Source organism: Passer domesticus, chromosome 1 (assembly GCF_036417665.1).
Source record: "Passer domesticus isolate bPasDom1 chromosome 1, bPasDom1.hap1, whole genome shotgun sequence".
Taxonomy (NCBI): Eukaryota; Metazoa; Chordata; class Aves; order Passeriformes; family Passeridae; genus Passer; species Passer domesticus.
The window spans coordinates 159620779-159647588 of NC_087474.1; the positions used below are offsets into that span (position 1 = coordinate 159620779).

The following is a 26810-nucleotide window of genomic DNA, read 5'->3' on the forward strand; positions in this document are numbered from 1 at the left end:
GGGATGAGCTTCATGGCATCTCTTCAGCAAAAGCCTTTCTTCTAGACATGAGGTTTGTGAAATTTTGTAGGAGGGAGAAGGAGGTGCAGATCAGAGTCTTTCCTGTGGGATGGGCTGCAGATGGACATCAGTTACGACCCTAAAGCCTGGCTTGAGCTTGGCCAGTCATCATTTGTGTAATGCCTTGTCTGGGAGCAAACATCTGAGCTTAGGAATGATCCAGTACATGTGGAAGATCCTTAATTAGCTTCAGGGTCTAGGAGAGGGTTATGGATGATGTGGGACAGTGGATGGAGTAGGCAGTGAGAGAACCTGAGGTCTTTTGAGGTGGAGGGATCTCAGGGAGGATGTGGGAGGGAGGGGTTGCAGTGTTGGGATTTAGGGATGCAGCCTTCTCATCTCTTAAAAACCAAACTCCATTCCCTTGATGGTTCAGGAATGAGTTACATGTCGGGCTTTTTTTGCTTTAATGGAGCTCCTCCCCCACTTTTATCCATTTACCCATGAAAAGTCAGTGAAATGAGACCTACTTAAATCAAATGTCACAATCGATGCTCGTCCCAGGCCACCATTTGTGTGATGTGAACTCAAATTGCTGTAAGGGGGGAGCAGGGAGAGTGAAAGGCTTGGGAAAGAGCTTGGAGAGAGGGAGCAAGGAACCATCCATAGCTGAGTGTCTTGTGTTCCACAGTGCTTTTGTCACGACCTCTGCACTGGGACAGGGATGTTGTGCACCAGGATTCTGCAGGGAGGACAAACAAAGTTGTGGCTTCCTGCAGGACATTGCATCCATCTCTGCCACATCCTACCTGACTAAATCAGAGTCCTTTCCACATTTCAATTTATAAAGAGCGAAATGTGTGATATCAGCACTCACCCTGCCTGGATGATGTCCAAATTCAATTTTGTTTGATGGAAGACAAAATCAAAGCGTTGATATTTTCATTGAAATTTATGTTTATCTCGTTCCCAAATAATGCTTCTACCCTAGCATGAATATTTGGCAGGAGTAAATTCTCAGAGTGGGAGCACAGTCATAGGAGTTGATATAAAAAAACACAGTGACCCAAGTGTTTGTAAAGTTTTGGAAAAGAACCCACAGGAGAGCTGAAACATCTCTTTCATGAGCATTTCTTGTCTGTAGCTGGTCTGCACCCACTGAAGGTCCCTCAGACCACCTGTACTCCTTTTGGTGCCAGCTGGGTACTCAAGCCATTGACTGTGCGAGACATCCCACCCTTAAGGGGAAGGAAGCACACAACATTTTTGGCCAAAAGGAATGGCAGAAGTCAGAGGGGCCCCAAGTTTTATAAGTGAATTACAGATGGAAGTTGTTATTAGTCCCTGATCTGGTGCCAGCACACAGCAGTGGGTTTTGGATAAAGGGGTAGAGTGGAAGGGAAAAAGGAGGTGGATTAAAGAGGGAGAGAGAAACAAGGAAAAAGAGAAATCACCAGTGCTGGCTCCAGTGTTGATCCAGCTGATGGGGTGTCCAGGGTCCTGGGGTGCCCATGAGCCCAGGGAGTGCCTTTTTATAGATCAGTTTTCTCTGCTTTGGAGATAAGTCTCTCTCTTTCCATGCAAATCAGTTGTCATGCACAGCCTGTTCTTCTAGATCTTTCTGGAAGTGGGTTGGAGCTTTCAGGGATCTGGGGTGGTCTTGACCCACCCATTAGTCCATGCTCAGTTCTCAACCTTATTCTGTGCCTGCACTGTGCTGAGTTGTGCTGATTTCCAGGCACCAGAAAAAGGATTTTTTTTCCCAGAAAAGTGCTGCCCTACCTGTGCATGGCCCCTTCTCCAACCTCACCTTTTTCTTGCTCACAGTGTGTTATTACCAGCAATTCTTGGTTGGCTCCATGACCATTCATGTTTGAGACATTCACATTAATCCCATTATTTTCTAGACTTCTACAGGGTGTCACTAAATTTTGGAAGTTGCTGAGGGGTTCCTTGCAGTGGAGTGGTGAAAGTTTTGTTCCTCATTAATTCCCCTCAGCTGTGAGAGGTGTCCTTACTAAATAAACAAATAAGGAGGATTTTCCCAAGCCCTCAGAAATTCAGGGACAGTTCAGCTCTGACCTCTGTGTGTCAGGATTGTTCATCTCTTTTTGTGGAGTGACCCTGTTGTGACTGTGGGCTTTGAGTGAGTGGACACAGGTTTGGTTTGGCCATGTGCTGAGCTGGCCAGGCTCCATTTAAACCCAGCTCTGAGCCCTGCCTGATGTATTTCGCTTCGCAGAAGGCTCAGTAGCCTGGAGCAGAGCTGCTGTAGCCTCAGCTCCATGGCATCCCTCTGACTGGAGGTTCAGGATGAGCAGCCTCATGCCTGCCAAAAAAACGGTGTAGTCAAGTCCTTAGAGGACTGCTTGTTTCATTCCCAAATTCATGCATAATTTACTTTTCTTTTTTTTATTTTATCTCCTGTGCTAAGCCCTTGCTGTGTCAGAAGCCATCTCATCTCCGTGAGTGAAGTGCAAGGTGCTGGTGCTGTGCCAGTCTAATGACAACCTTGACTGGGCTCCCTGTCCCCTGCCAATGGTGTGGCCCCAAACAGAGGGTCCTTGGGTGTCTGTTCTGCGTGGGGCTCTGCCTCTCTCTGCCTCCCTGCCAGCAGAGATCACTGATGTGGAAATAAAAAACGTGCCGGGGGGGGGAAAAATGCCTGCAGCAGGGAAAGCCAAGTGGGATTGAGCTCCTCGCTCTGAGCTGAGGACAGGGCGAGTTCAGTGATATCAGCGTGGCAGATGTTGGGTAGTTACAGTCACAGGATGCAGAGAGCTCCATTAGAGAGGTTACAGCGTGTGTTTGCTCTTCATGTTGCAAGAGCTGATGTTCTTTTGTATTCAGTCAGGAAAAAGAACCACTCCACACCAGGTTTTCCAGCCTGTGCGATCCCCTTCTATGAAAAAATGCCTTGTGCAGTGGTGTAAGAGCAGTGAATTGATGGATGGTGGATCCCTGGGGAGGGTACACATCTTGTTTTTTCTTCCCTTGCTTCATTTCATCCTTTTCTAGATGAATGTTTGTGGTTGGTGGAAAATTTTCACCTTCTTTTCATCCTCCACCCTTCATCACCGCTGTCCCAGAGGAGCTCGTTTGTAATTGTTCTGTTATTGCTTCATTAATTATCTTCCCGCTTTCACACTGGATATGAAGAGCCTGATCCTCCTCTCATAACACCTTTCACATGCCTGCCTTCCATGGATATCAGAATTGTTACCCAGGCTTGGCACTGGCTTATGGGAGGAGAATCAGGTCCAAAAAAAAGAAAAAGGCTGGGTCAGGCAGAAACAGATCCTGGTCTCCTTCCCTGTTTGTTTGTATGCACAGTGTGATGTGAAGGTCAGCTGAGTGGGCACATCAACAAGGAGAGTTCTTGCCATGGCATTTTCATGGTAGAATTGGCTGAACTTATTTTTTAATGTCTCACTTTCTCTCTTTCAGAACATGGAAAAGGTGCTGGTCCCTTCTGTCACGTTAATTGTAGGCTGTGGAGTATCCTCGCTGACACTTTTGCTGTTGATTATCATTTATGTCTCTGTTTGGAGGTATGGCTTTCATTCTCTTCTCTTCTTTTTGGGGAAAGTAACTGTCTTTTGACCTACATGGATTCTCTGGAATGTTTGCTCTGTGGTTTTGGGTGTCTGGTGTTTGAGGAAGAACTGTTTGGGCCCTGCAGAAAGTCATCCTGGTGGCTTGGCTGGCATCATTCTCTCCTTTCGGTGCCAGAGAAATTAGCAGAGTGAAATTAGTGCCATGCCCTCATGTAGGGACATTGTTCCATTTCCAAAAGCCTCGTGCTGGTTTCGATGCCTTTGTGTACCCCAGGAAACCTTGTCAGAGGCGAGGTGGACACGCACGGCCTCTTGGCAGGCAGATGCTGCTGCAAGGTAATTCTTTGGGAACATCCAAACCTCCGTGACCTGCCATGAAAACATCTGGCCTGAAGAACTGACAGAACTTTTCAGGAGCTTAAGGATGTTAAATCATCTAAATAACTCCCCAGCTTTTTAGCTACGTTTTGCCTTCAGCTTCAGATGCATATGGGATCCCTCAGTACATCCCATTGCTGACAGCTCCTGTACACAGGTCAGGTGGAACCTAAAATTGTGCCATTTATGGAGGCTGAAGGGATTTTGAAGCAAAGCTTTAATGAACAATTGGCCCTTGCCCCTGTTAGATCCATTCTGGTGACTAAGCTGGAGGACCCAAGGTGTGCAAGGGATTTTCTCCCTGTATTGCCTTGAACAAGGTCTGAGTTTATCCTACAAGATCCATGTCTCTCCTAAATCCATGGCAAACACGCTGAGACCTTCATGGCTCGAGGCCAAGCAAAGACAAATCAGAACCAGGTGAATGTCTGTGAAATCCAAATGCAGTGGCTGCAGGGAGTACAGTTGGGTATTATTGGTGATCCTTTTGGGAGAAAGGATCAATGTGAGGCTCTGATTTTGTGCAGTGCTTCTTCTCAGCAGGAAGGAAAGGGTAAATTCCATTTAGAGATTGAATTGAGATAACTTTTCCTGCGCTTTGATAGAGGAAAGAAACAAGAGCGTAAAAACTGAGCAAAAATGCATCTTTTTTTTTTTGTTGATACTGTGACAGTGCATAGTGGCTGGTTAATTTTGGCAGCTGAAGACTGATCATGATAACGTTTATCTAGAACTCAGGTTTTTCCGTGCCTGGGGTATCATTGGATGTGCTCAAGTCCTTGTCCTCTCCTGCTTTTCCTCAGGCTGGGCGGCACTGAGCAGCGCCGGTAGGTGACTTGCTGGGGTCACTGGTGTCAGGATCAAGTGGAAAGTTAGGATAGAAGAATAAAGAGCAAGCGTTCGAGCCTCACCCTCTCTTTCCTGTCAGAAACAGGGTCAGGATCTGAAGCCCAAGCTCAGACATGAGGCTGAATCAGTTTGGAGCATGCCAGAGCCATTTGGAATAACATGATGTATTTTTTTCCAGGACTGTGCTCCCCTCTACCCCTCCAATATTTACTGTTATTGAGGACAGTAAATTGCCTGACCTGTTTCAAATATGTTCTGTTTAATTTCCATTCCACTCTTTGCCTTATGCCTGTGGCCAAAACGATCAGCAGGAATGGGAGGACACGTTTAAGGGAGGCTTGAATGGGTATTTCTGAGCTAGCCAAGGATGGACATGCATTTCCAAGTGATCCTGAGACCAGCTATATCTTGATTGAAGGGCTCTCTATCCTGAGTCTCTCTGTGTAAATATTTGTAAAGCATGATCGGGTGATCTCTAGAATTTCTCTTTGGTGCGCTGAGTTTGTTCCATTTCTTCTCTGTAGATCATGTTTTCATGTTTTCCAAACTTCACAGCATTCCCGTGGCTGAGCCCTGAGCGCTCTGTGTGTCCTTTTTATTTTAGGCATAGCTGCTGGACGTGAATGTGCTTTCCTATTAATGGTCTCAGGAACTTTGTATTCAACATTATCTCCTGGCTCCCACTTTGTTTTGCCCTAAATGTTGTATATTCTGATAGACAGCAGCTGGAGGAGTGCTTAGAAATGGAATCAGCAGTATTATTGTCTCCAAAACACAGGGGCAGCATCAAAGTGGTTCTTTTCCACCATGCTAGAGAGAAACTCCTCATGTCCTGGCTGCTTGATCTTGTGTGGAGAGCACTCACCAGAGCTCAGCTGTTTCGTAGAGCTTTGGCCGGAAAATTTCCCATTCAGAACTCTGGACAAAGGCATCTGGAGCATGCATCCAATAGACCCAGCTTGAGTATGAAACACTTCTGATGAATAAGCTCGCTGAGGCTGACAATCTGGAAGCTTTCCCAGAATTTTGCCCAGCTAGGGTTTGTTTGTGTATATGGGAACCAGAAAAGAAGGGAAGGCGAGAAAGAGGGAGAGGAACAAGGTGAAGAAAAGAGGGGCAAGAGTAACAGGGAGGCGATCCCAGCTTCGGGCTGCGTATCAGGGAGGAAATGAATTCTCTCTGCACTCCCCATTCAAAACCCCCAAATAAAGGCTGCTCCTTGGTGGCACCTACTCAGCCACTGGCATGAATGGCACGAGCTTTTTTTGAGGCAAGTGATCACTTCAGACACAGCCAACTTGGCACAGCCCCGTTGGAAACTGGAAGTTGTTTCTGTTCGACGGCTGTTGGTGGCCTGTTGGTGGCCTCCCTCCAGTTCCCAGTGGACAGATGGCTGCAAAAATCCCTGCTGCAGATGGTGCATCTCTGGTCTTATTAGCAGGCTCAACAGAGGGGTCAGTGACACAGTGGGCCACGGAAGTGGAGTGACCTTGTTCTGTCTCTGCACTGCCTGTCCTGGGTCACAGCTGGAGGCACAATCTGTGTGTGGGCCACGTGCTCCACCACCCGTGTGGGAAAAGAGGGGGAATTGAGGGAAAAAATTGAAAACTGGAGTAGAAATTAAAAACTGGGGGGAAAACCCAACCACTCAGGGGTCAGAACAGGTGAAATGACAACTTCTTTTCAAGGAGCTCCTTGACACACTGGCGTTTCAGGAGTGCCCCGATGTGTTTTCCATCCCTGAACTCGTTGCAGCTCTACAGCCTCTGGAGTCAGTGACCTTTCCATAGCACAGCATCGATCCCTGCTATCGAGCAGCTCATCCACCAGCCCATCAGCATGTGGGGCAGGGCAGAGCTCTGTCCCTGGCAGCAGCTGGGTGAGTGCTGCTTCACTGCAAGAGAGCAGCCCCAGCTTTTTTCACTCCTGAGGATTGATTGAGTGGCTGTCAGTGAGCTCTGGAGGGGCTGTTAAGGCTTGCTTTAAACCCAGGAGCTCTGCCTGTGCTGGGGATGCTGAGGCACTCCTGGCCCTGGTGGGAGGTGGCAGGGATGAGTAAGTGGCTGTGTGGAGAGGGATGTGTGTACACACGGTGAGAAAGCCACAGTGACTCAGAGTTTGTGGAGAGGAGAGGAGTCTAATGGGGGCAGAGAAGCAGACTGTGGGCTTTTCCCACCTTTTCCATCTGTCTCAGCTGGTGCAGGGCTTCACACAGCATGTGGGGATCCTCGCTGGTGACCAGTGACATGACCTGAGGGAATGGCTGGAGCTGTGTCAGGAGGGTTGGCTATCAGGAACTATCTCTTAATTCAGAGGGTGGTTTAGCACTGAAACAGTCACCCCTGGGAATGGTCACAGCACCAAATATGCCAGAACTCAAGCAGTGTTTGGACACACTGTCAGGCACAGGGTGGGATTGTTGGGGTGTCCTGTGCAGGGCCAGGAGTTGGGCTTGCTGATCCTTGTGGGTCCCTTCCAACTCAGATATCCTGTGATTGTAGAACACAGCCTGGAGCAGAAGTTCTCTAAATTAGCAGTGAGTTTTCCCCAGTTTTGTGGCTGAGTACAGCATATTTTGATAAGTAGACAGAATCCATGTATCAGTTGAGGGGTACCAAGGCAGCACCCTGGAGTGGTTCTGTCTTTTCTGCACATGTGTTTTTGGGCAAAACCCATCAAGTTCGATGTTTTTCCCCCCTCTGATACAAATTCCTGACTTCTTTGGCCAGAGGGTCTGGTGATTTCTTTCTGTGGAGCATCCTGTGCTGGAGAAGAGGAAATGGAAGGAAAAAAAGCAAGCGTGGCAGGAGGTCTTCTTAGCATTCTGACTGAGCAGAAACTTAACAAGGAAATGTTTGGAATCCAGGTCAGGCTACCAAGGAGGACTCTGGAAGAATTGCCCAGGAATGCAGGATTAGAATGGTCAGAGCTCAGCTGCATTTGAAAGTGGTCAGGGATGTGAAAGGCATCAGGAATGGGTTCTGGAGGTACGTCAGCACCAAAGGATTTCCCAGGAAATGGTGTTGAGTGGCACAAGCACCTTGGTAGATAAGGAAGTTGAAAAGTTGATGGTAACTTTTTGCCATGTTCTGCTGGCAAGGCTGGCTCCCAGGCACCCAAATTCCTCCACAGAGGCAGAATCCAGGGGAGAAAATGCTCCCCATTGCCAAGGAAAAGAGACACAAAGACTGTTTAATGTGTCTGGGTGTTTTTAGATCCGTGGGATGCATTGAGGGAGATGTTTGGTGTGACTGTGGAGCCACTCTCTGTCACCTGGGGGGCTTCCTAGAGGCTGGAAGAAGGCAAATGTTACACCCACCTTTAAAAAAGGGCAAGGAGGAGGATCCAGAGAACAACTGACCGGTCAGCCTACACAGCCCCTGGGATGATGAAAGAACAAGTAGCTCTAAAGGTTATTTCCAGGCAAAATGATGGACAGGGAAGCGATTGGGAATAGACAGTGAGGATTTGTGGAGGACAGGTTGTGCCTGGCTGCCCTGTTTTCCTTTTGGGATGGGATGACTGCTTACATGGACAGTGGGGAGAAGCAGTTGGTGTGGATTTTGACATTACCAAGGCCATTAACGCAGTCTCCAAATGCATTTTTGTATCCAGATCATGGAATTATGCACTGGATTGGTGGCTTTATATACCTGGATGAAATTCCTGCAGGATTTGAGGGTAGCAGAAAAAGGTTTGAGGCCTAATCAAGAGCTGGTCAGGGTTGGTAGAGTGGCCAACATTGTTTAATGTCTTCTTTAACAACCTAGACACTCCTGAGGCCACACCTGGAAAAGGTGCCCAGTGTTGGATCCCCCCAATACCAGAGATACCAGCACATCCCAACAAATCCAGTATGTGCTGAGGGAGCTGGAGAATGCCAAAGGAGGCAAAGGGAACAAACTTGGAGAAGAGGAGGCTGCTAAAGAGCAGTCATGGAGAAGCCAAACAACTTGCAGAGGTAGGCAGGGAAAGGTCTAGAGGCACCAGCTGCAGCAGGAAAAGACCCAGCTGGATATAAAGCAAAATAATCCTTCACCAGGAGAGCAGTTAAGTTAAGCAGTTTAGTGCTGTAATAAGTCAGCCAAGAGAGGTGGTAGCATTTCTGTTCCTGGTGATTTTCAAATCTCAATCAGATGAGACCCTGAGAAACCTGATCTGACTTTGAAATCAGTCCTTTTTTAGGCATAGGATTGGACTGGGAACTTGAGAGGTTGTTTTTTTCCCCCAACTTAAATTATTCTGATTCTTTTCATTGCCAGCCCACATCTTGTTCTTTGGAGGTTCAGGGATCTGGAGAACAAGACAAATTCTCAGGGTGTGAAGGGAAGCAGGGAAAAAAGAGAGTTGGTTTAAGGGGGCTTAAGGGGCAAAAAGTCTTAAGGCAGCTGGGTTATCTCCCCTTATGTTAAAATGCAGATTTATGGTCAACTCATTTCTTACCTTTTCTGACCAGGGAAGACTTTACAAGTTCATGCTAATAGCAGTGGGATCATAGTGTTGCTACACAGATTTATTACATCTCCTTCCCACCAGGACAGAGTCCAAATCTCTGTTTCTGCCCCACAGAAGCTCCTGACTGTAGATTTGAGATTTTACCTCACAGAATCAAAGCATGAAAAGATTGAGGTATCAGTCTTTTCTGACCCTCCATTCACAAATGGAGCAGGGTCCAGGTGATGCCCAGCACTGTATGGAGCCCAGTGAAATCAGGAAGTTTGGGCTCAGCTTGGCTGTGGAAGGAACCAGAAGCTCATTTTGCAGCCTGTCAACCCAGCTTCTTGCTGAGGAGGGATCCTACATTTTGCAGCCTGTTCTGGGGCTGGGAGTGTTTCAGGGAGAACTTCCTATAAACCAGATTTCCAACAGATTAAGTAGGAGTTCATGCTACCTTTGCTATATTTTTTTTTTTTTTGTTTTTTGCATCCAGGAAAGCATATCTTCACCTTACGTGTTTGTCTGAAGGTACAGCTCAAGGGGACGTTGAAAAATCAAAGTTTTACAGTCTTCATTGGGTCTAAAGCACAGATTTACCCTTGGCAGAGCACACACGTGCAGTAAACCCATCCTGCCCTCCTCATCAGAAACTCAAAACTCTGCAGCCAAGGCACGACCAACTCACTCTGGCTAAAATTAATTAATGAAATTAAATTCCCAACATAAATAGTTGATGTGCTGGAATATAGGAAATAATCCTGTATTAGCCTCCAGGGATGAGCTGGTTGATTAATACATCTGTTTCTAATTTATATAAGCATCAGCATCTCCTCTTCACTCATCTGGCATTCAGGCAGGGCATTTGCAGCATCTTTGAGATAATTCATGTGTGTGAACCTTGGTGTGGTCAGATCTTGAGCCAGTCCTTAAGGACTTGCACCTTTGCAGTTCCCTCTTCGTTTTATCGTGTACATAAAAGTGCCTTCAAAGAAATTTCCCTCCCTGGCCAGTGGTTTGAATTAATTGTGGTGCACTTACCTCGGCAGCGAGCCTGATGCTGTGCTGCAAATCAGAAATGACAAATAGCTGGCTCCTGCAAGGTGCTGAAGGCAACAGCTCCCTAACTGCTGTCCCTGATGTCCCAAACCCACAGCTGCAGTTACATATTTGGCCTAGTTTGGAGAAGTGATACCAAAAAAAAAAAAAAATTAAAGAAAAATATAAAAGCCAGAGAAATGCTTCTCAATGCTTCTCACCCCAGGAGGGGTTGTTAGGCTGAAGGAAGTGGAATGCTGAATCACACACACTTTGTTGTCAAGGTGCATGTGTTTGTAATCTGCTTCCATTGCCAGCATGCCTGTGGCTCTTGGTTGGGAATCTTATCCGTGTGTTGCCTGTTTGTTTTCTTTCAAGCTCCTTTTCAAGCCCCCGTCTCAAGTAGGCAGAGCTGAAGAAGATTTGCAGCACTCTACTGTTTTAGGAGGGGCTCAGACTAGGCTGGCCCCTCGTTTGCTGGCTCCTAACTCCAGCATTGATGGGGGTGATGGAGACATCTTCTCCCCCTCCCTTCCCCCCTTGTTCTTGTCTGTCTAGCACATAAAATCTTCAGGAAATTGGCAATTCTGTAGAGCCTGGCCTGGATTGCTGCTTTCCAGAGGTCACCCAGGGCAGGCTGTGACAGGGTGGGTCTCCCTCCCCTCTTCTGTCACTGCAGGTACATCCGCTCGGAGCGCTCCGTCATCCTCATCAACTTCTGCCTCTCCATCATCTCCTCCAACGCCCTCATCCTCATCGGACAGACCCAGACCCGGAATAAGGTAAGGGATCCACTGGGGCTTTGTTTATTTGTTTGCTTTCCCCCTGATTTAGCACTGAAATGATCCATTCAGGCAGCGCTTCCTCATTTTTCCTCCATCTGTTAATTAGCGACATGTCAAAGACACGGCTAAATGGCAGATTTCAATTTTCTCTCTCGCTCTCTCTTTGATAATTTGTCAGCATCCTCAGGGCTTTGATTAAAACCAATGTGATATTTTTGAATATCTGCCTAGAGTAGCTGGCACATGGTACGGTGAAGAAGCGTGGTGATTTGCAAGGCTTTAACCACTTTATTTTCAAAAAAATTACAAAGACAGATTGAGAAAAGGCTTTAAAAAAAACCCCAAACAAACAACCTCTCAGCTTTACATTTATTTCTCCGGCAGTTTTTATACTCTGAGCTGAAAGTACTTGGCAGATGTTAATGAACACAGGCACAAAACTGTCCAACCTTTTTTGGGGATGGGAAGCATTGCCAGATGCACCGTGAGCACTGCAGGGCCTTGAGGGACTCGGAGCAGATCCCAGAGTGACTCCAGCAGTCCAGGCAAAGCCCAGCATGGTTTTCCAAGCCATGAACACTGGTTGCTCTCTTCCCACAGATCCAGCTGGAGAGGCGTGTGTTGCCTCCATGATTTTTTTCCAGCTCAAGCATTTTCAGGTTCCCTGTTGATGTCTGACATGACAAATCACTGTTCACCATTAGTATTTTTCTCTTGTAAATTTCCCCCTCTTCCAAAATGCTCTGGCCATCATAACTTTTTTGAGCCAAAAAACGTGAATCAAGACGCCTCCTCCACTCTTTCTGCTGCCAAAATCACAATCAGAAGTCAAAAATTAGTTATTGATTAACAGGAAGCAGTGACCAGCTGGGTTTTTTGAGCCCCTGCTTTGGCAGCATGAGCGTGGTATCACTGTTAGAAGCATATCAGTAATAAAATCTTGCCTGTGAGGCACTGAACATGTTGCCCAGAGAAATTGTGGGTGTTCCAACACTGGAAGTGTTCAAAGCAAAGTTGGACAGAGCTTTGAGCAAAGAGAAAATCTTCCTGCCCACGGCAGTGGGTTGGAATGAGATGGTTTTTAAGCTCCCTCCCAAAACTCAACCCATCCTGTGATTTTATGATTCCTGCAGAGAAGCTGAAGGATTTAGTGAATCAGGGATTCATTTCTATGGAAGACCCTTTGGGTTAGGGTTAGGTTGTTTTAGGAAAAGCTTTTCCAGCTGTTGGAGCCCTGTGTGTGCAGAGAAGTGTGGAAACAATCAACCAGCTCTGCTCCTGCCGCAAAGTGCCCTTCAGAAACTCCCTTCCCAAAGCAGAGTTATTTTCCATTGCCACCGTGGTTGGCAAGAGGTGGAGAGAGGGAAACCCAAGCTCCTGCTTTCCTTGTTTGTGTTTTCTGCCACACCAAACATGTGCTGGGTGCTTCTTTCCATGGGATGAAACACTAAGGGATGCTCAACAGGACAAACCACGGCTGGACCTCCTCTTTGGTGGTTCTTCTTCACCTCAGGACAGGAGCTGGATGTGTTCCTCCTCTCCCACCTCCTCCAGAGCACAGTTATGAACCCAGGTTCACCCTGGTGGATTTTTTGTCCCGTGACTCTGGGAGTTCACTGTCGGAGCTGTTGGTGGGGATTCAAAGCTCCCGGCAGCGATGGCAGGAGGCAGATTAGCTCTTTGCACATCCATATGCATGAAACCCCAGAAATAGAAAGGTTATTCTTGGATTTCCTCTCAGCCATCTAGTAAACAGTCTCTGGCAGGCAACAGAGAGGGAAAACTATGCAGAGGAGAGACGAAGGAGCGTAAATTAAGATTTTATTCACATTCAATTATCGATAATAGAGCGCCTTAAAATGTCGGTGATTTATAATTGCGGCTTCTCCAGGAGATTTCTGCGGTATCGGCTTCTCTGGAAATGTCAAATTCTCCCTGGATTTCCATCCGTGGAACCTCAAAGGCGAGATTCCACGCCTGGATTTGCTAAGCTTTTTGAAGATGAAAGGCCTGGGAAAAGGCTAAAAAAAAAATTACAGTCAGCAATCCGGGGATACAAAGGGAAGGGATGCTGCAGGAAGTGGCCGTGTCTCTGAGGCTTGTGCTGGAAGGGAACAGATTTCTCCTCTTAAAGGAAAACAAGGGCTAATGGCCTTGACAGACTGACAGGCTCTGCTGGATCTTGGGACATCATATCCCTGTGCTTAGCCCTTCGTGGGGATGTTTGGTTTTCCCCACAAGGAAGGGAAAACGTGCAGCAGAGGTTGCAGAAGCAAATATTTGCCTGCCTATCAGTTGGCCAAGTTCATTTGAGGCGATGAGTTCATCCTGGTCCAGCTGAGATGTGCATATTTCTCTTGTCTTCCCCTCCTCTCTTCCCTTTCTGTCAAAGCTACTCATTTGAGAAAAAAAAAAAACAAAAAAACCCAAAAAAACCTAAACGTATCTCTGTGGTGCAAAATTGTAAAGCAAAGCTTTTCTCCCTGCTTTACAAGGAGGAACTGTGTTGGTTTAAAATCAAATCAAAAAGGCAATGTGAACAGTGTTGTACCTGATATCAGTCAAAAAAGAAAAGGGTTCTAAAATAGCAATCTCTTAAAATCCATTCCAGAAAGCATCCTCTGTTTGTAGCTCTTTCATATAGGGTTTGTAAGCTGATGAATAGGAAGCACTTTTTTTTAGGATTCTTGTAAAATATCAAAATTACTGGGCATTATCATTTTGAGCCTTGTTATTTGTACTGAACCGACATCCCGAATCCACTTTTAAGCAGAGTATGGAGGGATTTGGTGTCAAATGCAAATCTGGAACAAAAAAAGACAGTTCCTATCTCAGAGAACACATGGTCTTGCTTTTATTCACAGCTTCTGATAACGTCGGGTGATGCCAGTGGATGAATCGAGAGCAGTCCGATAAAATTGTGATAAAAGCCACTCTGTGCATGAGAACTGTGGCTTGAAAGATGCTGGTGGTTGAAAAAAGAGCAAAAAGAGAAAGGTTCATTGACCGTAAAGCCAAGTCCACATTTCCCCATATAACTCAAAGCAAAGAAATTCTTGATTATAAATCTCCCCCTCCCCCAAATGCCTGAAACCATGTGGGTTTTTTTCATCCATAGTCACTTTTAAAATCTATTTGCTCTCCCTTCTCCTCAGGAGCCACTGGAGTTTCTTCCCATCACTTTCTTCTCGAGTACATTGATTCACAGTTTCCAGCTCCCAGATGGGGGGAAAACTGGCTGAGTGAAACAGAGCGGCACCAATTTGCACCAGTGAAAGATTTGGCCTTGCTGAGTTAAAACAAAGACGAGCTTGTCAGCTTTCCAGTCCATCTCCCTGGCACTCTGGGATTGTTCTTCATAATGCATTTGCCAGTTCTTTCCCCAGTTTAATTTTAAATGGCTTAAGCTGCCTGCATTTCCCTTGTGAGATTTCCCCACCAAGTAGTAGAGCTCACCATTATGAAATTCTTTGTAATCTAGGGGAGTTTTCTTTCTTTTTTTTTTCTTTTTTTTTTTTCTCCTGTCTGCTGGTAGTTATGTGCTCTTGGACAACTGTGCCCTCATATTTGCAGTCCTTTCCCAGCCCCTGGCAGCCATGGTTTCACCCAGCTCTCACGGCTTAACTCTTTCACTCAGCCCTGTTTTTCTGGCAGGGACACCATCCAAATTACCTTCCTCAGATTTAATTTCCATGGCTGGGCTGCCAGGGACGTGGTGCTTTGCAAACCTTTTGAGCTGAGATTAGTGCACTGTTTACCAACTGCTCCATCCCCCCAGCCTTGTAAGGATCATGGCAATAGTTTGGATGATTTGGAAATTAAATATATGCTGCTGAAGCCAAGAAAGCACCAGGATGGGTTGTGTGCTCAGGCTTCTAGTGGAAGGTGTCCTTGCCTGTTTTGGGGAGGTTGTAATTAAATGATCTTTGAGGTCCCTCCCCACTCAAACAATTCTATAATTTCACAATTCTTCTAAAGTGTTAACCATGACCTTGTCCTAAAGAACATGCTTAAGAGCAGATGATTTTCACATAGTACTTAAATTTAAGACTTTGATCTTTGCTAACTCAAAGATTTTGGAGGAGCCTGCCCCTCTAAAACAGTGTTTCCGTGTCCTGATCTCCATGACTTTTCCTTCCAGAGCCCGGTTTGGAATTGTCTCCCCGCACCTTCCTCTCTGCTCCCCGCTGCTCTCTCCGCCTGCCGCTCCTCTCACGTGTCCTCCTTTCCTCCTCTCTGCAGGTGATCTGCACGCTGGTGGCGGCTTTCTTGCACTTCTTCTTCCTCTCCTCTTTCTGCTGGGTGCTGACCGAGGCCTGGCAGTCCTACATGGCCGTGACGGGCCGGTTACGGAACCGCATCATCCGCAAGCGCTTCTTGTGTCTCGGATGGGGTGAGGATCCGGGGGCTGTGGAGCAGGGAAGGACCAGGCTGTAGGAGGGGCTGGTGCTCCTCAGGACGCTTGGCAGAGAGTGCTTGGAACCCTTCCAGGGGTTTCAAGAATGGCTGAAATGGTTAAAAATGGAGAGCCAGAAGTTGAACCTCCTGCCCAGCGCACTCGAAAATAGAGGAGTCGAGTTCAGGTTTCAGGGTGCTCCAGGAGTGGTTTCTCCTGGGCTTGGGTCTGTTTCTTGCTTTCTACTTTTCTGTCTCTGTCTCCCTCTGTGTTGGATGTGTTCTGTTGATACATGATACCAGCCAAGGGAATCCTGGCCTGGATCATCAGGACCAGGGCAGGGATTGTCCCTCAGTGCTGGGCACTGCTGAGGCCACACCTCCAATTGTGGGGTCGGTTTTGGACTCCTCTCTACAAGAAAGTCATTGAAGTGCTGGAAAATGTCCAGAGATGACAATGGAGCTGGGGAGGGGTCTGGAGCACCAGGAGTGGTTGAGGGAGCTGTGAGGTCTCCACCTGGAGAAAAGGAGGATCAGGAGGGACCTTCTCACTCTCCACCTGACAGGAGGGTGCAGCCAGCGTGGGCCAGGCTCTGCTCCTAAGTAATACAGCAAAAGGAAACAGCTCCACTTGCACCAGGGAAGGTTTAGATGGGATATTAGGGAAAATTTTATCACTGAAAGGATGGCCAAGCATTGGAACAGGCTGCCCAGGGAAGTGGTGGAATCAGCATCCCTGGAAGCGCTCAAAAACCCATGAAGCAGTGACATTTAGGGTCATGGTTTAGTAGTGGACCTGGTTGGACTCGATGATCCTGGAGGTCTTTTTAACCTCAATGATTTTATGGTTCTAAGATTCTGCAGAGCAACCTGGAGTGAAGCAAACTCTGAAATCCTGTCTCCATGGCAGCAGTGCCTTTCGGAGACAAATAAACTGCGAGACTGCTGCAGATGCTTGTAACTAATTTTTCTCCCACTGCCTTTGCCGTATGTTTAATTTATTAGCCTTAAATGATGCATTCTGTAGTAGAAAACAAATACAAACCCATAAACCTGGGCTTTCAAAACGATAACAAGGGTGTTTTTGAAAGGAGCAGCGGCACAAAAAGTTGCTGAGAAGTGAGGAGGCAAAGGAAAGAAAGGAGTGTGGCTGAGCTCTATTAATGCCTCATTCTACTACTGAAGTCTCACAATTCACCCCAGGCAAGAGATTTCTGGTGCTTACCAAGCACCCTGATGTGATTTATTCTGGCACATCAAGAGCCGTCCTCGTTGCAGCGCCTTCATCCCTTTAAGTTTTCCCTCCTAAGCTTTTGCTTACAATAGAAAATAAATTGTGTTATTAAAATCCAGGGTTTGCGTGTTAGTGGGAGCAGAGCCACGATACCTGCAGAGGACAGGCTGCAGGAGCCTGGGTGTGCTCATGCATATGTTTATACCTCCTTAGTGACTCCAGCAACATCAGGGATATCAAATGTAACAGACTAATAGCTTTCCTAGGTAATAAAAAGGGATTTTTTCCCCCCTGTTTTGTGAAAGCTGGGACAGATGGGCGTGTTAGCCAAGGGAATTTTGGATGAGCAACATTCACATTTGTAGTCTGTACAGATTAAAAAAAAAAATCCCCCTACATGTGTAGATGCATAATTTGCACTGCTAGTAAAATGTAGTCAGCTCTGAGCTAGGATGCACTGCTGATAAATGATGCATAATAACCATTTGGAGTAGGTTAGGACAAGAAATGAAGAACACTCTTGCCTATTAAGGCGGCAAGGGAATTTTGGATATTTAGCATCCTGCTAGACTTCAGCTGTAGAGCTGGGATTAATGGCACTTGTAAGAGGAAAGAAGCCGAAAATATGTTTTAAAGAGCATAATCTGAAATAATTAGCACAATTCACTTTGTCATGGGCTGGTTCTCCCCCCTTTCCCCTCTTTGCACATTTGCATTTCTCTAAGCCGTCGTTCGAGACGTCTTTGCCAAGTTCTCAGCTGTAGCTCATTGAAGCTGCAGAGAATTTCAGCAGCAGGGAGGATTATTTTATATTTCTTTGGTCTCCTCTTGGATGTGCAACTTTGCAATTCAATTTTTAAATTATTATTAGTAACAATTATTATTAATGATTCTTGTCCGTGCTTGGACAATGCTCCCAAGTTCGTGATGTGACTCTTTGGGTGATCCTGTGCAGGGTCAGGAGCTGGACTTGATGATCCTTGTAGAGCCTTCCAATCCAGGATATTCTCTGGTTTAGAATAGACAGATAAATTGTTCCCTGGGAACAGCTCAGTCATCATATTTAGCCCCAATAAAGAAGAAATATTTTTTGTCAGGATTTTTATGACCCTGTTATAGTTTCCACAGCTGGATTTTTAATGCTGCCATAGCTCAGCCTCTGAGTGGGTCTTCAGCTGTTTATAACAAGAATGGCTCTTGGGAATTATTAGCAAACATCTTCTCTAGTGGAACATGATTAACACACGGCCTGATTCTCCTGTGACCTGGAAGTACAAAATTCTTTGAAAGAGGTTTTGAATGGGTTTATTTGGGATTGTGGGTGTTAAATTCCCTTTGTGCAGAAAGCCCCCAAAGCCTTGCTGGTACTGCCTCTACCACACCAGGTATATGGAACAGGCCAGTTAGGAATAAATATCTTGATAATAATAAAAAAAAAAAATTAAAATCTGATTTTGTGGTGGGGATTTTTTCAATCTAACCCCATGTAACTTTGCTTAGACTGCTGCAGCTCTCCCAGGGCTGCACCTCTCATTATGATTCTCTTTGGCTGGACTACCATGACATAGCTGCCACCTGTAGTAGCTGCTCCATGTGCAGACCCTTTCCCAGCCCAAACTGAGGCTTTTACCCAGCCTTGGAATGAGCCAGTCCCTGGAGCTGCCAAGTTCACAGCCCCACTCTGGATTTCTGCATAATTACCACGTCGGAGAGAAGCGCTTTGCGAAGAGCAAGTTGCTATTTTTGGCGGAGTCTTTGCCAAATTTCCTCTTTCCCAGGGTCTCTTGCACCAAGCTGTATTCCTGAAAATGTCCCTTCCCCGTGTGGTTTCTTCCCATGGGATGCTGTATGGATGGCACCCTAGGGAATGCAGCAGCCAGGATTTATCCAGATGAGGTGTGAAGGAGGCTGAGTGAGAGTCAGTGAGGGAAAAAATGAGGAAAAGAGGAGTGGAATGGAAAGGAAAGAAAAGAAAGGAAAAAAGGAAAGAAAGGGAAGGGAAGGGAAGGGAAGGGAAGGGAAGGGAAGGGAAGGGAAGGGAAGGGAAGGGAAGGGAAGGGAAGGGAAGGGAAGGGAAGGGAAGGGAAGGGAAGGGAAGGGAAGGGAAGGGAAGGGAAGGGAAGGGAAGGGAAGGGAAGGGAAGGGAAGGGAAGGGAAGGGAAGGGAAGGGAAGGGAAGGGAAGGGAAGGGAAGGGAAGGGAAGGGAAGGGAAGGGAAGGAAAGGAAAGGAAAGGAAAGGAAAGGAAAGGAAAGGAAAGGAAAGGAAAGGAAAGGAAAGGAAAGGAAAGGAAAGGAAAGGAAAGGAAAGGAAAGGAAAGGAAAGGAAAGGAAAGGAAAGGAAAAAGGAAAAAGGAAAAAGGAAAAAGGAAAAAGGAAAAAGGAAAAAGGAAAGGAAAAAATAAAAGGAAAAAGGAAAGGAAAAATGAAAAAGGGAAACAGAAGTGAATATTAAAATAGACACCTTTTAAACCCACTGCATGTTGGGTTTGGACTGATGAAATGTGACCTGTGCTTGGAAATCTCACATGGGAAGAGAAGCACTTCCCTGCAGGATATCCTCAAATGCTCCATATTCCAGCCAGCTTGGCCCTGTGGCTCCCAGCTGCTGCAGAGCCTCCCTGTTAATCAGCCTTGGGATGATTGGTGTTGCTGAGGGACCCCTTTCCCAGAGAAACGTTGTCTGGAAGCTGTGCCTGCACATTCCTGGGATCTCCTGCAGTCACCTGCCGTGCCCTCTGCAGCTCACGAAATAGGGCCTTGTCAGGGGGCACTAATCCCAGCTGGCCACTGATCCTGCTGATTCCTAATGGGATTTTCCCATCTTTAGTGTTGAGACAGCTTAATTCCTCCTGCCACAAAGAGCAGGGCTATAAAAAGCCACATGGAGACCTCCAGAGCTGAAAAACCTGATGGTGGGAGGTGATCTCCAGACATTTCTTTAGGCAAAGGGGAGAGCTGAACTTTGAACCTTCACAGATCCTGGAAGAGACCTGAACTCTTTCTCATTGTTGTTCAGAAGAATCTGTTCCATTACAGATCTTGGGGGACCTGTTTGGGTAGGGAAACTCAGTTTTAGTTTCCTTTTCTGTCTCATTTGGGGCAGGTTTGAACCTGGGTTGCTCATCCTACACTGAGTACAAACAAAGCTCTTAATCTTTGGGTTCTTGGACTTGGGTTGTGGCTGAATATTCCAACTTCAGAGACACCATGAAGAATCTAAGAATAAAATTAATCAATTTCATGTGTCTGAATCTACTGAAAGACCCCCCACAACTGTTGAGACCACAGCAGGGCAGGGGCTGATTGCAGCTCATGGTATTTATTTAAATAACAGAGGTAATTAAAGTTCTTGCTTTTAGTTCTGACGGTCCTGAGCTCAGTCTCTGCCCCAGAGCCAGGCTGAAATGGATGGTTCTGGAATAACTCTGGGAAAAATGGGGAATATTGAGTGGGAGAAGGGCTGCACATGTGATGAAATGACCATTTTCTTCCCGTTTCATTTCCATAGGGCTCCCTGCCTTGGTGGTTGCCATTTCTGTGGGATTTACTAAAGCTAAGGGATACGGCACCGTGAACTAGTGAGTAAAGGATTCCTTTTCTCCCCTTGTTTTATCCTCCATCCTTTTTGTCGAAACCCAGTCACTTCAGGAGGCAGGCTGGGAGCTAAATTTCCATGTGCAGGACAATTCCTGCATCCCTGCTTCCTCCATCCATCATTTGACCAAGCTTCATTGTGTCTTCCTGCAAAAACAAGTTCACAGCAACTAATTAGGTTTAACTGTTGTATTTGTGACATCACTTTGATCTAAATACCTTTTACTTAGAGCTTTTTAATGTATTTTTTAAGGGCATGAATGTGGAATATTTAAAGTTTAGGATGTTTAAAAATTAAAACCAGCTTCTTTTTTTTTTTTTTACATCTGTTTTTGTGCTTGATTGGTTCCATATTTTCAAAATCGCTCAGCTCAGTTTTAGGCAGCAGAATGAGCCTGACTTGTGCAAACCAAAGTTTTGACAGCAGCCTGTGTTTGCCTCTTTTGCAAATTCCACACATTTTGTCTTTAGGAAGCTTTTATGTGCTCATAATGGGGGAAGGAAAACAGAAAAGAAATAATTGAAGAGGCAAAAAATGCATCACTCAGGGATGAGCAAACGACTTTAAATGAAAAGGGAAAAAAGCGAAAATATTTTTTCCCTCTGTTGTGAAAAACCTTAGAAATTCCACGCACAGTGACAGTTCAAGGATAATATTTTATGTAGCAATAAGTCAGGCTCTTCCCTACTGCATCCCATCATTTTCCAGAGCCTTCCTGGGCAGGGGTTTGCAGCCCACACGGGTGATGTTTGGGAGTGGAGCTGTTGATGTGGCCGGCAGCAGATGCGGCTCCGCTCGTCCCACTGAGGAAATGTCATGTGGAACCTCCTGCTCTCCCTCAATTCCCACCACATCCTGCACACCCACGGCCAAATGGTCCAGGGTTTGCATTTTAATTGCAGGGGAGAATTAAAGCAGCACGGCATCGTTTTCTGTTTGCTTTGCAACTCTTGTAAGACAGAGGGCTCAGGATTGTGGATTTCTCAAGAGAAAATCCATAGACAGAATTCCTGAAGTCTGTGCTGGCATCAGGATGCATTGGCTGTCCCACCTTCAGTGTGTCCTGGTGGAGAGGGACCCTGTGGTTGTTGTCTGACTCAGGAGAGGACAAAACACAGCCTGGTTTGCAGAAGCATCACCAAGATCCCAAATTAATTCCCTTTGGATTTTCCGTGGGTCAGATGCTTCTGGCACTTTGCTCCAGGCACATCCATGAGAATAATTAAAATATAATAATTCAAAATTAACAAGGCTCAGGGAGGTCCTGGATAATCCTGCTTTTCTTTTTTTTGTTTATGGACTGGTGGGAATTGGTTCAACAAGCTTTGTGTCTCTGTCAAAAATGTTTAAGAGTTTTTTGGTTGAGCACACAAAAGTGCCTGGGCAGGGAAGGGAGGAATGTGCAGGAAAGCACTCCCTGTTTTCTGCCCTGGACCACTGTGCCAGCATCTCCCACCCCACAACTTCAGCCAGGAGGGTGTCAACCTGTGACAAAACCTGCTGGGCTCCTGCTTTGCTCTCCAGTTGGCAGAGGGTGAGCTGGACAAGAGGCTGGGCTGACTCTGCAGCGTTCCCAGGGGTTGCTTGGTCACTCCAGCTCTCCTCCTTTGGCTGCCAATGCTCTGGCTCTTTCAGCCCTAAAGAGTCTGTCACTCCTTGCATCCAAGGGCTGGATATCCCGCCAGGGGATGGAAGGGGATCCTGTGCTCCCAGCTCTGCTGTCAGCATGTTTGTCACCAGAATTGTGGTGGTGGGGCCTTCACACCCCAGCTAGTCCACTTTGATGGGTTTGGTTTCAGTGACCCTTGTGGGTCCTTTTCTGGGATATTCCAGAGTATTTTTGGGATATTCTGGTTCTCTGGTCCCCCCTTTCGCCTCCTTTCCACATTTTCCAATGTGGGGTGAAGATGATGAGTCCCACCGAAGTCATGACAAGGACAACAGTTCCTCTCAAGCTCAAAGATCCCATCAGACATCCCCAATGCTGCCATACTGTTGCAATTCCACACTTTGGTACCTTCCAGTATCTAAAAGACATACAAGGAGGCTGGAGAGGGACTTTTTCCAAGGGCTTTTAGTGACAGGACAAGGGAAAATCACTTTGAGCTGAAGGAGGATAGATTTAGATTGGATATTGGGAATAAATTCTTCCCTGTGGGGGTGCTGAGGCCCTGGCACAGATTGCCCGGAGAAGCTGTGGCTGCCCCATCCCTGGAAGTGTCCAAGGCCAGCTTGGAGAGGGCTTGGACAGCCTGGGATAGTGAAAGATATCCCTGCCCATGGCAAGGACGATCTTTGAGGACTCTTCCAACCCAAACCCATTCCGTGGTTCTCTGAATTCCTGCTGGAATTGGCTTTCCCAAGAACCAGAGTTAAACAGAACTTACTTGCACTGAGTGGTGGGTTCACAAATCCTGATGCTGAATGGAGCATCTCTGTAATGAGAGTTACATTTACACTTTTGTGCATTTAAAAACATGGAACAAATATTGCTGTGGGCCCAGCTGGACAGGGCTCCCTGACAGACTGGAGTGCATTCACACTTAGCCCTCTTTTACTGCTCAAAAAGGCTTAAAAGCTCTGTTGCATTGCTGTGTGGGGAGGCCCTTGGTTTCAGCTCTCCCCCAGAGCAAAGTCAGCACTGCACAGCAGCAATCTCAGAGCTGAACTCCAAAACTTGAGGTTTTGCTTGGATATTGGGAAGAAATTCTTCCCTGTGAGGGTGGGGAGACCCTCAGGTGCCTGGAGGAGCTGTGGCTGCCCCATCCCTGGAAGTGTCCAAGGCCAGGTTGGACAGGGTTTGGAGGACCCTGGGATAGTGGGAATTGTCCCTGCCCATGGCAGGGGGTTGGAACCAGGTGATCTTGAAGGTCCTTTCAGCCCAGTTTTGTCTCTGGTGGGCACTCAGGGGGCATTTCAGGTGGGCACTGCAGACTTTCAAGGCCCAATATTTCCAGCTTATAGAGAGAAAGAAAAGCTTTAATCACAGCACATTCCTCCCTAGGAAGGAGGGGACAAGAGCTGACAAGATAAATCACAAGGAACTTTAAAAAAAATAATTTAAAAACTCACATAAACCACACAGGGCCTTTTAAAGCATCTTCCAGCCCTACAATTTCTGGTCCCAAGAGCAGTGCATGAGCTCCTGTGGTGGAGGTAGACATGAAGTCAAAGCAGGGCTCTGATATTTAGGTGAACGTAGAATTTAACACTCAAGAGCAGGTTTTTTTTCTCATCCCACTCACAGTGGTAAAAAACCTTTGACATCCAACTGCAGGACATGGTCACGAGGGCATTTTGGGGACAGCTGCAAGTGTTGAAGGCCTTGCAGAATTAATCTTGGTGTTAAAGACTTTCAGGGCAGAGGTGGTGGAAGGGGCAGGGTGTGAAATGTGTGATGAGTCTTGAGGCTGGATCTGCCAGCCCAGTTGGATCTTCAGGATGTGCCAAAGGTGGCCCAGCCACACTGGAACAAATTCCCATCAGGAGTCCTCAGCAGGATTTCACCCAGCTTGGTCCTGTTTTTTTATTGTACATGGGATAGCTTTTCTCTAACAATGAAAACACAGCTGAGCAACAGCACAGGGCTCTGTCCCAGCAAGAATTGTCCCATCAAAGGTTTGGCTGTGTCTCCAAACTCTAATGCAGAGAGATGAGAGCCTGTGGTAAGTTTAGGGAGCTTGTAGTATGTTTAATATTTACCATTTATCTGGCCAGACTGCACTGAGTCATGAGTTGAGGAGGGAGAGAGAGGTTCAGATTAAAAATTGAATATGTGCTGCAGGATTTGGAGTGTGTCTGTTGTTCTGTGAGTGGTGATTCCCAGCAGCCATTCACTCAGCCTTTATTACTCAGGACTCTCCAACAAGGGGATTTTTCCTTTTATTCCTTTCTCTTGTCTGAACTGCATTTGAAAGGACATTCTGCTGTTGTTTGGAGCGTGCTGGGGCAGTCTCAGAGAAAGTCTGAGGGGTACCATAGGTCTAAAGGACCTGCCACTGATCACCTCCTTAGATTAGGCTGAGTGCCTGAATAATAACTCTGCTTTTAGCTGGTGCTCCAGGGACTGCCTCTGGACCTCTAAAGCTTCACAAACAACCTCCTAAAGCTTGAAGTGAATAATTGAGGTTGTGCCACTGGTGCTGGGAGCTCACATCCTTCCCCACAAGAGAGCTCATCAGAAGTTTTCTGAGAGCACAGCCTGCACACAGCAAATTTCTCGGGGTCCTGGAGTGTCACTGCAGCAGGGCTTTTGTGACCCACAGGTATCTCAGCAGCTCCTGGGTTAATCTCTGGATAAACACGGGTGGGCCAGCCCTGGTTCCCGACTGTGATCTCAGTTTTACAAAGTGTTCTGTTGGTGCTGGCTCATCTTACACAGGATTGAGGTGAGAGCAGTGGCTGGCAGGGCTGGACAGTGTGAAAAAGGGCTCAGTGGAAGCCAGCCCTTCCCAGGCCCAGGACAAGAGCCACCACCTCCCATCTGTGCCGTGGCAGAGTCACAAAAAAGATCAGATGGTTTGGAAAAAAGGGGTTTTTTTTTGTACTGAACACAAGAGCTGCTGTCAGTCAAGGAAACACTGCTCAGGAATTGTTAAACCATTCACTTCCTCCCTTCCAGTGATAATTTTATTTTAAAAATCACTGAAGAGATCAGCTGGAAATTACAAGGGAACCTCTTAGCAAAATGCAAATATTTCTGTGCCTCGTAGGCACGAGGCTAAAAGCATCTCCACTAGGCTGGGGTTTGCTGTCAGTTCTGAATCTTGGATATCCCTTCACCCTTTCCTTTTCCGTGCTGGCAGCCAGCACCTCTGACAGCCTCAGAAATGCTCTGAAGAAGTGCTGTGGCAGGGAGGTCAGGCAGTCAGGAGGGATCAGGGCTGGTGCTTGCTGATGTGTGAGCTCACCTCCACAATTCCTGATGCTCCCAGGGGAGCAGGGGCTGCCAGGGACCCTGCAGGAATGAGAACCCTCTTTGCACCAAGTCCTCATCACCAATTGCAGTGCAGGGCTGTCAAATTTCTTCATTTGAGCCACCAGTTGGAAGAGAAACTGAGAAAACAACATCTCAAAAATCAGGATAGAGCATTGATGAAAAGGCTTGGACAAGGACTGGGATTTGGGAGCCCTCCTCTTGCATTTAGGGAGACCTCCAGTCATTACAGAGCTCCAGAGCTTCATTTTTACTCCCTCCCTCCCTCCTCAGCTGATTATTCATTTTATTATTACAGTTGCTCAGACATCTTGTGACAGAGCAACTTGCTATCAGGAAGAAATCAGAACTGATTAAATTAGCACATTACAGGTTTAATTTAGACATAAACAAGATTCAGACCTTGGAAAAAAGCAGAATATCCTACTTTTAATTCTCAGTTTGAAATACTTCCATTTTTTGGACTGCCTTTTCAAAAATGTTCCTTGTTTTGGGGTGAAAAAAAATTAACATTTATTTGCAACTGAGATTTAATTAAAAAAAGAAAATTAGGCTGATCAGCAAAGCTGAAATATTTCCAGGAAGATTTTTATTTTTTTTTCCCTGGGAGCATCAGTTCACTCCTGATGCAGGATGAAAGCATCTTGCTGAGGGCAGGGCAAGTGAATTACTGCAGGCTGAGCTGAGTTAAGAGCTTGGAGAAAGTTCCCTCTCCATTGTGGTTTCGTGCTCTTCAGCTCGTTTCCTGCTGAAACAGGATTACTCCATCCCACATTTTCTCCAGGGTTCTGCCCTGTTAGAGCGTGCAAACTTTCCCAGGGGCTGCTGACACACTCTAAATTCCCATCCTCTCCTGCCCTGCAGCACTTAATTTGTGTGTCCATGCCCTGAATTGCTGGATTCCCCACCAAAAAAAAAAAAAAAAAAGGAATTTCAGCTCCAGTGCTGCTGTGGATGTTCATGGCTGTCACAGAGCCTGAGGGTTTTTTTCTTTGTCCAAGCACCTGCTCAAGCAGGGTCACCTGGCGGTGACCCAGGTGGTTTTTGAATGTCTCCAAGGATGGAGATTTCACAAGGGAAAGGGGGAAAAGTGTTTCCTTCCTGACTTTACAGTCAAACATTGAAAACAAAAACTCAGAAGATGACTTGGGTTGGAAGGGACCTTCAAAGTCATCTCATTCCAACCCCCTGCCCTGGCAGGGACTCCTTCCACTATCCCAGGTTGCTCCCAGCCCCATCCAGCCTGGCCTTGGACACTTCCAGGTCTTCAACCAAGAGCTGTCCAACGAGAGCTCCCTCAGTTTGAGAAGGCATCAGGCAGTTCAGGAGCCCAAATTCCACATCTGCTCAGTGCAGAAGGGAGATGTCCTTCTCAGGTTATGTGGTGTGAGGGGGAAGGAATGAGCTGGTTTCCAGAAGGGGCACCACGCACCTCACATTCAGCTCATTCCATAAGAAATTCCACTCAGGGAATGCTGTGAATTCCCACTTTGCTGCTGTGTTGTTAAATCTCCCCATTGGAGGCAGTCTCAAAGGGAGGGAAGAAATGTCCTGCACCCCTGGAACACACAGGGATCAGCAAATGAGCAGAGGAAGATTTCCACTTTTT

The 26810-nt window shown here is 46.6% G+C and overlaps 1 protein-coding gene across 16 annotated transcripts in view; it reads left to right on the forward strand.

Moving 5' to 3' along the window:
• Window positions 1-26810, forward strand: part of ADGRB1 (adhesion G protein-coupled receptor B1) — a 282418-nt gene that overhangs the window by 212452 nt on the left and 43156 nt on the right. For 9 of the 16 annotated variants that reach the window (XM_064399042.1, XM_064399067.1, XM_064399077.1 and 6 more), the window contains 5 exons: window positions 3448-3551; window positions 4667-4762; window positions 10936-11038; window positions 15284-15434; window positions 20179-20248. In XM_064399042.1, coding sequence (XP_064255112.1) covers window positions 3448-3551; window positions 4667-4762; window positions 10936-11038; window positions 15284-15434; window positions 20179-20248 — 524 coding nt within the window. The remainder of the gene's footprint in view (window positions 1-3447; window positions 3552-4666; window positions 4763-10935; window positions 11039-15283; window positions 15435-20178; window positions 20249-26810) is intronic. The other 7 variants (XM_064399099.1, XM_064399115.1, XM_064399149.1 and 4 more) reach the window with 2 other exon arrangements.